Source organism: Prionailurus viverrinus, chromosome C2, assembly GCF_022837055.1.
Source record: "Prionailurus viverrinus isolate Anna chromosome C2, UM_Priviv_1.0, whole genome shotgun sequence".
In the NCBI taxonomy this organism is placed as follows: domain Eukaryota; kingdom Metazoa; phylum Chordata; class Mammalia; order Carnivora; family Felidae; genus Prionailurus; species Prionailurus viverrinus.
The window spans coordinates 113,712,120-113,725,213 of NC_062569.1; the positions used below are offsets into that span (position 1 = coordinate 113,712,120).

The 13,094-nt window shown below is 41.3% G+C and overlaps 1 protein-coding gene across 3 annotated transcripts in view; it reads right to left on the reverse strand.

The window, feature by feature from the left end:
* Positions 1-1,374: 1,374 nt before the first annotated feature.
* Positions 1,375-13,094, reverse strand: part of CRYBG3 (crystallin beta-gamma domain containing 3) — a 127,683-nt gene continuing 115,963 nt past the window's right edge. For all 3 annotated transcript variants that reach the window (XM_047876289.1, XM_047876287.1, XM_047876288.1), the window contains 5 exons: positions 9,965-10,104; positions 7,018-7,141; positions 3,362-3,520; positions 2,078-2,237; positions 1,375-1,481 (listed from right to left, as the gene is read on the reverse strand). In XM_047876289.1, coding sequence (XP_047732245.1) covers positions 1,393-1,481; positions 2,078-2,237; positions 3,362-3,520; positions 7,018-7,141; positions 9,965-10,104 — 672 coding nt within the window. In that variant the 3' untranslated portion in view covers positions 1,375-1,392. The remainder of the gene's footprint in view (positions 1,482-2,077; positions 2,238-3,361; positions 3,521-7,017; positions 7,142-9,964; positions 10,105-13,094) is intronic.

Genomic DNA, 13,094 nt, shown 5'->3' on the forward strand with positions numbered 1-13,094 from the left:
ACCTGGCTTTGTTCTTTGGAAGAAACAACTTCTTTAAAGAGCTTCACTGGCTCTATAAAAATCTTTTCAACAATTAAAGAAATTTTAAATTGGTTTTTTACAATGAAAATATACATACCTTTGTGTATACATAACCCCCCCCATTAAAATAAATTTACCCCTATAAGTTTCATTAAATACTGCCAAACTAATGAGAGGCACTCACATCTATGGGCTTAAGGGAGTTTTACAACGCTGCTTCAAAGATGACAAAAAGCCTGAGAGTGAAGGAAAAAAACTCAATATTTACACGGAAAGACCAAGTCTCTATAAAAAAAAATGCTCAAAATAGCGCGTCTTTGTGTTTAAACAATTCACTGTTATTTTATATTCTAAAGTGCTTATAGGGGGATATTTAAAAATATTGCTAGCAGATTGAATCTATATAAAAATAGGTAGTTTTTTGCTTTCTGGTAAAAGTTGGGGATGAGGGGGAACAGCTGTCTCAATTTGTTTAAAACCAACTCAGGAGGAAAAAATACTAAGAACTAATTTTTAAAGGTGGTAACCATTACTTGATATCCAACCTGATTTTGCTTATAAATGGAAAGCTGAGTTTTCAGTCATTTAATTAAATAAAATGGTAGAGTCAAGGCTCAAATACTATTTGGGTTTTCATTTGAACATCTGAAATTTACTTCAGCAAAGAAAACTGTGACTAAACACTCCTCGAGGACAGATCAGGCAGAATCTAGGATGAGGCCTCAGCACCAGGACAGGTGACCACTGGTTACAGGCTTGCCACCCTGAAGGGTGCCTGTTACTACGGAGGAAAAGGATGGCCACAGGTTATTTGTGCTTTTTTTTTTTAGCTTGGCCACAGAAAATATGCCAGTACTTGAGCCTTTTTCCTAACAAAGCTGAGGTCCTCCCTGGGGTCAGTTACAGGTATGAATACTTAAGGTGCTTCTGTTATAAAAGCTTCAATAGAGAAGAACCTTTAAGGCTTACCTAAATACAGCAGCTTAATAGGAAGGCTTATTAAATATGTTTTCAGGTATTGCTAAAAAATTATCTTCTAGGAAAAGTACAACTTGACCTAAAGGAATCTGTTGTCCTGTGCTTAGCACTCACACCCATCTACTAGGAGGATCTTAGGAGAGAAAACACACACTTGATGGAGATCAAGCAGGAATAGAACCTTTCACAGAAATCAGAACATGTGTTCTTCATAGGAACACTGAATAGCTGGCAAGAACACTTTGAGCTTTTCCACGGTTAACAACAATGGTTTGGAACCTGGGAGAAAACCTTCTGCTCAGTGATGGAGAAGTCTGAGGACAAGGAGCTTGCTCTCCATGGGATGTGAAGTTCCTTCTTCCTTTGCTCTTTTTCGAGATGTTGCCAGTTCTCTTACAATATTTCAATGTCCCATTTCTGTGTTTCTTCTCCCTCCAGGGGTTGATTTACAATTACATGAGTCTTGTCATAATAATTTCCTCCTACAATAGAAATTCCAAAAGAAAAGATGATTTGTTCACACAGGTGCTTAACCATGTTCACAAGCTTTTGTTCAGCCCATTGTGTGGTAGGCTGATATTTGATTTATAGAGCAGCCTGAGATGGAAAACTGAGTTTAAATAAGCTTAGCTGTTATTAACCTCAAACCGGACCTTATCATGGCTCAAACTGAAAAACTAAGGGGTGTAAATTGTTGTTCAGAATCGCTTTGTTGGGGCACACTGCTTTTGCAGTCAAAGCACTGGGTCGGAGGCAGCTCTGGCTGAATGTCAGGGGCTGTGATTTTGCTTCCACACGGACAGTGGCTATGACTAAGCCAGTTAAAGCAACTGCCCGGACCTTGCTAATAAACAAGCTTGAACAATACCCACCGTCAGTTTTAACTGAGGGCTTTTAAGGAGTACAGCAATTCACAGCAAAAAGAGGTTTCTTTCTAAGAAACAGGACATCTTATAGTTGATGAAGCTTCACATTTACAAATGTTCTCAAAGATCACGTAGCAAATGAGGATTTTACAACTGTACTAATGTACAAAAACCTTCTAAGGTTTGTCCTGTGGGTTTGTTCAAAGGCCCACCTTTAACATCAAGGACAAGCTGATCACTGAGATAGGAGCTGATGGTTCCATTTCTGTTCAGCCTCCACTTCTGCCGGAACTGTCCGTGTTCGGTCCATAGAGCCACTTTGGCTCCAGGTGTGTCCCGGCCACCAATCACATCCAGGCATGTATCACTGGCCTAAGAGGATTAGGAAGAAAATTGGCAGCACTGTGTTATCTCGAATCAAGTGAACGGGGTCCCTTTTCTTTACACAACTCCCACCTAAAAAAGAAGACTGTATAGCATAGTTACAATTCCACTAACTTTTTAAGTCTTCTTTATGGCTGAGAGAAGGAGATGGTACAGAAATAGATCTACTGAAATAGAGGTGCTCATTTTTTAAAAGGATACCTGCATCTGACAACAGATGGTCAATGAAGGTTTGCTGCATTACAATTAAATGTTTATTAGCATAAACGTATCGGATCACTGGAGCTTGGTTTTCCTATAAAAGCATCCGTGATGTGCTGGATAGCCAATGATAATTACTCTTAAGTGCTTTTCATTTTTGTTGATGAGAAAAAGGTAGGCAATCCATTGGTGACATAATAAAACTGGTGTTCTGTTCCCCAGAGCATCAAATGTAATGGAGCATCACAATGTAAACTTGGTTTTTCTAAGCTTTCTCCAGTAACAACTTCTTGTACTACTGCTTCCTTGTGTATTTTGAAAGCGAAAGGTTCAACATGTTTAAATCACAGACACCTGATTTTACCTGGGCCAGTAAGGAATGTGTCACAAAAGCACAATGTCCAGTTGAATCCAGTGAGTTGTCACTGGTTTTAAAAAAATCATTTAGGCATATCCAGTGTGTGATAACCTTAGTTTTTCACTTCAAATAGAGAATTTTCCCATCTAGAAAATTCAGTTTCTAAGTCAATTTCACTGAAAAGCCTTAGTAATATACATCACAGTATCTGAATAATCATGCAACTGTTTCTAGGAAGGTGCATTATTTTAGGTATTTTTTAAAATGTTTATACACTTTTTGAGAGACCGAGTGCGAGCAGGGCAGGGGCAGAGAGAAAGGGAGACAAAGAATCCGAAGCAGGCTCCAGGCTCCGAGCTGTCAGCACAGAGCCCGACGTGGGGCTCGAACTCACGGACCACGAGATCCTGACCTGAGCCGCAGTCGCTCAACCGACTGAGACACCCAGGTGCCCCGACCTTTGCATTATTTTATACTCCCATTTCATCGGGCAAGATTCTGGTTTCCAAAAGAAAAAGCCAAAAGGCAGGGTGAGGTATCAGTGGGTGGTTACCTTGGACTTGAAGAGTCCTCGGCAGTAGTGCCAAACCTGAGTGGTCTTGCCGCTATAGGGAGAAACGCACACAGATGTTGCCCTTGTGTCAGCGACATTGCCGGTGACGGTCAGGTACTCGTCCTGGGCCCGGTTCCTTATTCTGATGTACACTGCAGGCTAGCACAGGGGAGAGACCGCCAATTAGGAAAAAACATTATGAACCTGGCAATCAAGCCTTCCACAGGACAGCAGCTTAGAAGGCAGGCGGTGACGGAATTCGGCTTGCTATGCACTTGTGCCCTTCCTCCCTTGAGTCAGTATGTTTAAGTTACTATTTTTCTACTGACAGACCTCAGGTCACTGAACACTTTTCTCAACACGGCCCTTTTGGAAAAGTGAAAGGTAATAGTTTCATTCATTAAAATGCCACATGGCAAGGGGCAGTGAAGCATGCCGGACTTGCTCAGTTTCATTCAGGAACCAGGGTGTCCCATCTGTGCTGGGAGAGCAAGGGGAAGAGGAGGAGGGCGAGATACTGCACACCTACAAGGCTCAAACAACAACTTAGCGAACACTGCAATAATGAGACCCGCTGTTTGAGCTACTGTTAAGTGCCAGACGCCTGCTGTGAAAATCTTGAAAAACCCAGGTAGCTGAGGGCCTGAGCAGCTGTGGTAGTGTGTTTAATTTATACGTTGTGGACCTTTACACTTCAAGAGAAGAGACTATGTATGTTTAATCACTATGTGGGTATTCAAGAACTTCATCCCCTGGGCCTGGAATACATACACAAAGTTTTCAAATACAATATTAAATCTAGGACTTGCCTCTAAGGATAATAGTTAATATTTATTGAGAGCTTAGTATATGTCAAACAGCGTGCTAAAATAAGTGCTTTCTGGGCTATTGTATTATCTGTCCAAGTCAATAACCAGAAGAACCCTTTAAGAAAGTACAATTATGAGCCAAATTTACAAAGTTAACACAGATGTGCAGAAGCCAGGTTGGCCTTCACCAAAACTGTCCCTCTTAACCATGATGCTCTAAGGTTTGCTTACGTGTACTAATTATCCTCAGACACAGAGAACAAGAGAAGGTGGTGGTGTGAATTAAGTCAGAGGAGGAAGGGACACAGCATAGGATGGAAACGCCCCAGAAACCATTTTTTCAGGCATAGGCCTCCTGTCTTAATGAAATAAAATACAAGACACTCCACATCCCCACCTTGGGTCATATGCTGGCACCCTAATCAGAATTCTGCTAGATAATAACAAACCATCTATTTAATAAGGAAGCACTTCCACTCTGAGAAACTCAAGTGCTAGGTAAATGCAATAATGTATCATGGTAAGCCCGCCATATTCTACTCTTTTGAAACTCAGATCAACTGAAAGCCAGCTGAATTTTGGTATATTGCTGCCACATTCCGCCTTTCTAAGGAAATAAACATTCTGAGTACTTAGGCAAATAGAAGGACACATTTGTATCTGGCCATTTAAAGCCGGTAACAAAGACCTCTACTAGCAAAATGTTTTCAATGCTTCAGAGCACTACCGCATTCATACTGACACAGTAATGAATGTGCTTAAATATCTGTGATTGATAATAAGTTTATAGGAGGGATATAATTCTGTAAGTCTCCCACTGCCAATTTTTAATTCTTGAGGCTTCAGTACAGCTTTATTAGTTTCTTTACTTTGCACACAGAAAACAGGCGTGAGGTGTGACCTTCACAGAGGACACAATTCCAATTATGTTAGGACCAAACATTACAGTTTTAATCAATTAACTCAAGCAAAGTACTAATTACCCTTATTACACACTTGTAGTCTGACTCTTCTGTAATTACACTTTAAAATAGTGATGTGCATTATAAGTGCCTTAGTGACTTCCTAATTCCCAAACTCAAAGAGGATCGCATTTTAATTATTCCTGAATTTCCATACAAGAAGATGAATTACAGCAGTACCGAGAGCCTCACCAAAACGGAAATGACCCATAATAATACTGTTTTAGAAACCCAGAATTCCTTCGCTGGGTTCTAAAGCTGTGGCCTAAATAAACAAAGACAAAATAATCTATAAAAATATTCTTAAAATTGATTATTAAACCAGAATGGGAATCAAGTCCTAAAGCACAACACAATAACAACACAGTGTTAACTGTCAAAAAACTTTTATGCGAAATTAGAGGTTGTTGTTCTAGCTATCCTTGATCTCGGGACCCTGAACAATCACAGAGACCTTCTCCAGTAAGGAGCTACGTTTCACAAGTGAGAGGATAGCCTTAGTGTCTAGGTTGGCCTCTAAAGTTCCTAACAACATAGGATTAAGCATTATTATATAGTTGGGAAAAGCTAAACTGAATTCCCACTTCTGCCTTGCTTTTTCCTATGGTTTTCAGTAGGATTACCCACCATCTCATGTGACCGGAGTGAGGAATAAGCCAGATGTGAAGGTCATGAAATACTGTACCACCAACTCTTTGCCAGGAAAAGCCTGCTCACGTTTAGTGTCACTCAGAAGAGCATCTCTAATTCTCTCAAGGGACACTGATGAAGGAACTTTCAAAATAAATGTGTTCCCACAGTAATGTAAGCCAGATGTCGTGTCAGGCTCTTCACATACATGTTCTTATTTAATCCTCACAACAATACTGAGAGGTGAGCAAGGGGATCACTGTTTCATGAGAGGAATCTGAGGTGCCAGGAAATGAAGTGACTCACCCAAAGTCACACTGCTTACAAGTGGCAGAGCCAGGATTTGAACCAACAGAACCAGAGAGTGGTGGGGATGGGCACAGTGTGGATGTGTGTGTGGCGGGGGGCAGGGGCAGCAAGACCACTTACTGGCTGCCATATGTCCAATCTGAACATCAGAGCCTCAGCACTTCTATCCACTATGCCACCCTCAGCTCGGTGCCTGGAATGTATGGTGCCACTCTGTAAATGTTGATCTTATTTTGGACGAAGATAAGCGTGTGGCTGCTCAACACAAATTTTAGAAAATAAATCTGGGTTCAAATCCTGGTTCTGACAGTTGGAGGACTTTTGCTAATTTGCTTTACCTCTCTGACCTTTATTTTCCCATCTAGAAAATGGGAATAACAACTCCTACCTTAAAGGGCTGTTGTTGGAATCAAGTGAGAAGTATTTCAAATTAGAAGTCAAATGGCATATCCACTGACGATCGCGCCTGATCGCCTGGCTTGGCTTTCCCACTTCTGTGAAACCTCCCATGGCTCCACACATGCTGATATTTCCTTTCTGTGACCCAGAAGCTTTTGAACGGAAGATCGACAAGCAGTAGGTGTGTAAGATCCATCCTGAGTTTTATTAAGTAGGGGAAAACATCCAAGTACTCAGAAAGTAAAACTAGGGCAGTCTCTGACTTCATTGTTTCGTTTGCTTTCCACAGACCTGATGATATTTATTTTTTCCATGAAAGGTCAACAAGGTCAGTAAGATTGTGGACTTAAACCTAAAACCCAACATTGACCTTAGACACAATTTAATGAATTGGTTAACATCTACACGGTTTCTCATCCTAATTTGATCCCCTTGTAACATTAATGTCAAACTAAATGGTCAATATTTCAGATGCTGTGGTTCATGACATTTGTACTAGAAAAATCAAGCTATTTTGGATCTTATGGGTTTTTTCTCTTCTCCTTACCTGCTTCATAGGACGGAGGGAACCAATTGTTTTCCATCCACTGAATGCTGTCCAATTTGGGATCTCATTAGGCTCGAGTAGGATTTGTCTTCCTAAGAAATTGGATCCTTCATAAGCTATCCATCTATATAAAAGCAGGAAAAAAGCAGAATACTTAAAAACAAAAAGCAATCTCTTATCAAAAACACCTTCTTGTGTACAAGGTTCATTCTTTAAAACTTCTGGGTTTGTAGATTTTCAAAGAAAAAATGTATAACTGTTTTTTAACAGAAAGGATAGGAGGGACTGGGAGGAAGCCCACTGCACTGGTGGGGCTCAGAAGATTTGCATTCCAGTTAGGATTCTGGTTTCCTTACTTCTAAAACAAGGTTCCCTCCAGGTCTAAAATTCTGTGTGTCTTTGATAATGCTGTCTTTTTTTTTTTTTTTTTTGTAACAGTTTAACATTCAAAGACAGACCACAGCCTTTCCCTGTTACCAGTTACAAAATACTAGGTTTACTCTCCCATGCGTAGGCTCATCGCCGGGTGTCCTTCAGGGTCTCTCTAGGTGGTTCCAGGGAACTCCCAGGCACACCTCCTTCTATAACTTCTCCAAGGTCACCAAGGACAACTGAAAATTATCAACAGAAATCCACTCTCTTGCTTTAAGGCCCAGCTCTGTTGCAAAGCCTGCTCACTGCTCTTGAGGCCTCCAACTGGGGCCAAGTTAAAGCATGTAGAAGCGTTCAGGGCCTTGAGGGGAGTCTCAAGACTTAAGTGGCCACATTCATTCTTTTACTGACTGGCATGTGAATAGTTGTAACTGAGATAGGATGGCCAACAAACTGAAATCATCATCTGGTCCTTTATGGAAAAAGTTTGGTGAGCTCTGATTTAGCTCCACAGCTAAGGGTTATAATAAACTGGGATTGCCAAGAAGATCTGAAATTCTCAGGATTCAACATCACCACACACAGTGCTTTCAGAAAGTTAAGTGTGGAAGATGAGCTGGCTACCTTGCCTGGTTCAGACAAAGCACTCTGCTTGCTTCCCACAATCAAGATCAGGCTTGGCCTGATTTTTCATGGAGAGAAGAATAGGATATTTGGCCTTCCCTCTGCCCCTTCTTGCGTACACGAATCTAAACTATGGAGAGGCTCATCTACCTCTCCAGCTGTGCAGACTTTTTAAATAGGCAGGGAAGTTTCAGTTATAAGGCAAGACTTTAATAAACTACACCGCACCATACATTAATCTTACTGGATTCCATAGCTAAAAAGCGTTAAAGCTTGACAAATTGGAGATATGGGATAATACGGGGATTAAACAAAATATGTCAACAGGGCAGCTGGCTGTGCATTAAGTCCTATTCTGAGCCATCTGCAGCCTAGGAAAACCTTCAGAAAGCATTCTCTATTCCTTACTCTGTGTACTGATTTTCTCTTAGAGAATCCAGAACAGGCAGAGTAGGTGGATAATAAGCGAAAAGAGAAGAAATAATGTCAAGGTAAAATAGTACCAGTTTTCTACAAAAGAGTGAAACAAGAAATGGAAAGAAATTACAACAGGTGAGTCAATAATTATCAGTTCCACTTAGGAAAGTAAAGAAAAGTGTAAAAATGCTGTGAAAGTCGTATTATCACCAGGATGTAGAATTCAAAAGACTTAGTTAAGTGGTAAATAATATACTAGTATCTAGTATGGGAATTATTATGCTTAGAGAGAGTAAGTCAATTTATGGTTAGGAAACAGCAATGTCAAATGCTCTGAAGAAGAAAAATTAAATTGCTATACAGGTGACTATTCAAACTTCATTTATTATAATAGTTGACTTAATTTTCAAATCAATTTATATTCTTGGCTTTCTCTTCTGTTATCCCCAGACACTTAAATAATCAGAGTTGATTATCATACAATTTAAAAGTCATAAGAAATAAAAACAATCATCTTTATATTAATCATCAAGAGCTATGTGCGGTCTTTTAGTTCACTTTTGGTACCAAAACAGCAACAGTGCAGGAGGCAGGGCAGGCTCTTGTGCCACTCTCCAGATAGGTCCTGAGAAGCAGATCTCCCAGGAAGTCTTAGGGCCTCAACCTCTGGGACTCTCACTGCCAGGCCTCTTACCATTTTTGTTCTAAATAAATATGCAAGTTCATACCTAATTTATGTATCTGTCATTTTTCATTCCTTTTCTTAAAGCAGTCTCCCGGATTGTATAAGTGCAGGCCCCACACAACCTGGATCCACCCTGACAACCTGAATGGACAGCAACACTGGTGGGTGGGCTAGATTCACCAGAACCCTCAGCATGAAAAGAAGTACCCTGGAGCAAAAGGCTCTAGAACAAACAGGACGTCAAATCAAAATACAACAACACACTTCCAGTGTGAGAAATAGTCGGTTATCTTAGGCAGGCAGTGGTCTCAACCAGTCAAGGTCACCTGGTCCACCTACTCTAAGACACATGCTATCAACACATGGCAGCCCATCTCTCCCAAAGGGCTCTTCTCCCAGACTGCCGCATTTACTATATACTGGACCTAATCCATGGCCTAATCTTATGTAAACAGATACTACTCTTGTTACGCTGAGAAAGAAAAGGAGTAATAGCATCTCCAGACCAGACAACAATAGCAGTGGAGAGATAAAAAGCAACTGTGCTTGGGTGGCTGCATGGCTCAGCTGGTTGAGCATCCGACTCTCCTTGATTTCAGCTCAGGTCAGGATCTCACAGTTGTGAGTTCGAGCCCCACATCAGGCTCTGTACTGACAGTATGAAGCCTGCTTGGAATTCTCCTTCCCCTCCCCGTTCCCCCCCCCACCCCCCACCCCCGTCTGTCCCCTGCTGGCACTTGCTCGCTTTCAAAATAAATGAACATTAAAAAAAAAAAAAAAAAAAAGCAACTGTGCAGCTCTCTCCTAAAACAGTAAGTGAACCAGGCCATACCTTTGTCCCATACTTACAGTCCACTTTTTACCCATACAGACTGGGTGTAAAAGTGCAGGTCCTTGTTCAGAACAGAGTTCACAGCCTCTTCTAGATGTAACTCTCTTCCCTCACAGTGTTCCAGAGCAAAAAGGCTAATGGAGGGTTCTTCAAAAACCTAACAGCAAAAAAGAGAAAGCATCACCATACAGGGTGGCCAATCTCCAGTGACCTCCCAGTCACAACACAGGGTACCCTGGATCCACCGTATTCTTGAATGCATACAGTTTACTGCTCTACCCTCTAATGATGTTATAGTCAAAACTGCACAGGTGAGACTAAATTCTACTCATAATTTTTGTTCACGTTTTAGTAAATTAAAATTGGAGTTTTAGAACAGCAATCTCAGTCTCATAATGGAAATGGACACTTGGTTCCAATTAAGGTCTGGCTGTGCTATAATATGGACATTTTGGTCTTGCCAGCACTTTCAGCTGGTAACAGGATGAACATGGAATGGAACAGCACCATTTCCCCAGAAAGCCACAGGAGCCGTCACTGAGAATCCAACACATGATGGCTCCAGGCTCTTAAACTCATTTCTAGGAGGAAGAAAAAGGCATTCTTTTTCTTTTTTTGAGAGAGAAAGAGAATGAGGAGAGGGGCAGAGGGAGAGAGAATCTCAAGCAGGTTCCATGCTTAGCATGGAGCCCAACATGGGGCTCTCAATCCCATGACTGTAATACCATGACCTGACCTAAAATCAAGAGTCAGATGCTCAAGCAACTGGGCCACCCAGGCACCCCAGAAAAAGGCATTTTTAATTTAACAACAACCAAAAGCCAAAATGCACAGGGGCAGGAGTGATTTCTACATTCAAAGTAAGTATTCCCCAACTCCTTGTGTCAGAGAAGAACAGAACCAACTTTGCTCTTTTTCACTCATTGGTATATGCAAGACAGCATGCTAGAAGACTTTTCAGGGATGAGAAGACAAAGCAAGGCACCATCCTTGTGTTTGGGTCATTACTAACTAGTAACTAAAATTGGAGAATTGCACAGGTATTGAAATGTAATCCAGGGTAGAAAAGGATATGCTCTGTGAAAGTTCTCAGAATATAGAAGACTTGATGCTTTTTTTTTTTTAGCAGAAAGGAGCAAGGATCAAGGAAGCTTCACAAAGGTGGATGTCGTGGTATGTGAGCTCAGTCTTCAAGAATGCCATGATTTGGACAGGCCCAGAGAGAATGGAGGGAAGGCACTCTATACGAAGGAAGGGAGACAGAAATGCATGGAACATGTTAAGGGAATAGCAAATAGATCCATATAACTAGAATAGAGTCCAAAAGGAAACAGTGTCAAGTACCCCCACTGTTTGCTAGGGGGTATTGAATTGTCTGCTTCTCCTTGTCACTAACAGGGCAGAGACAGATTTACTGCCAATGGGGAGTCCTTGAAGGCTTCTGGACAGGGGCCTAGGAAAGTATCTGTAATTGGTACATGAGAAACAGAGCACTAGCAGCAGGGAATGTGGATGTTCAAAGAACAGTAAATAAACAACTGACTTTGCATAAGAGCAAGATGAATTATGAAAGCATTATTCTTTGCAGCAGTGTTTGGAATAACAAAGGATACAGATGACTTAAATATCCATCAAAAGGAGACTGGCTAAATAAGTTATGGTACATTCATAGAGAAATACAGCTGTAAAAAAGAATAAGGAGATCTTTATGAAAGATCTCTAAGATATATTCCTTAGAGGTAAATACAGTGAACAGTAGTGTGGAACAGCATATTTCTTCTGCTTCCACTTGTGCATTAAAGGGAAAACTTATGCACATGCCCACAAATAATGTGCACGTGTACACATGAACAATTTTCTTTAAAGAAAGAAAGAAAGAAAGGAAAGAAAAGAAAAGAAAGAAACTACTCCATGACTACCTATCAGGAGAATAGGATCTGAAAGATAAAAGTGGGAGCTGAGGTTTTGACTACATGCCTTTCGTACTTTTTGATTTTTGAAGCTTAGAAATGTATTATTTATTCAAAAATTTAACTTTTTAAAATGTTTATTTTTGAGAGAGAGTGTGAGTGGGGAAGGGGCGGGGGGGGGGGGGGGAGACAAAGAATCTGAATCAGGCTCTAGGCTCTGAGCCGTCAGCATAGAGCCCAATGCGGGGCTTGAACTCGTGAACCATAAAATCGCAACCTGAGCTGAAGTCACTTAACCAACTGAGACACCCAGGTGCCCCTCAAAAATTTAAATCGGTGATTATTATGCACATTTTGCATGTATGTGTATTTTTTTTTTCTTTTTTTAAATTTATTTGAGGCAGGGCACACAAGCAGGGGAGGGGCAGAGAGAGGGGGAGAGGCAGACAGAGAGAATCCCAAGGAGGCTCTGCACTATCAGCTCAGAGCCTGATGTGGCTCAAAGTCACAAACCATGAAATCATGACTTGAGCCAAAACTGAGATGCTTAACTGAGACACCCAGGTAGCCCTGTGTTTTTCTTTAAATGGACTTTGGGAAATATATCAGGCAACATGAGTGAAGAAAACAGAAATGGAAAGTAGATGGGAAAAATACTCCAGTCCCAAGAAAGAGCCAGACCCTAAAGAGTGTGTGTGTGTGTGTGTGTGTGTGTGTGTGTGTGTGTGTGCTGGAGGCGGAGCAGGGTGGGGGGGGGGCGATGGTGGAAGGTTAGGACTGGTCAACAAGGGATGGCCAGAAAATCCATCACAGTGCTAAAACAGACATAGGGCTAACAAATGGAATGAGTAAATACAGAAGACAACATGCAAAGATGTGGCTGGGGCACCACAGTATAACTTATCATACAAGGAAATTTGGAGGGAAATGTAAGCTAAGAACTTCTATTTAGAACTGGGTGTTTTTAATGTTCAGACAGGACAGACAGGGCAATCTTAACAGAAATGTCCACCGAAGACTGGACTTTTGGATCTGTGCTTCAGGGAAACAAATCCCCCGCAGGCATGAAGAGCGTGGGAGCTCCCAGGATCTGGGTGACACAGAGATGGGTAGGGGTGAGGAAAGGGAAAAGAGGACAGAACTGGGCAGACATGCAAAGGAGGCTGTGGAGGCGGTGGAGTAAATGTACTATGAAAGCACAGCTAAAAAGAAAACACCAAGGAAATAAAGCAGAAAG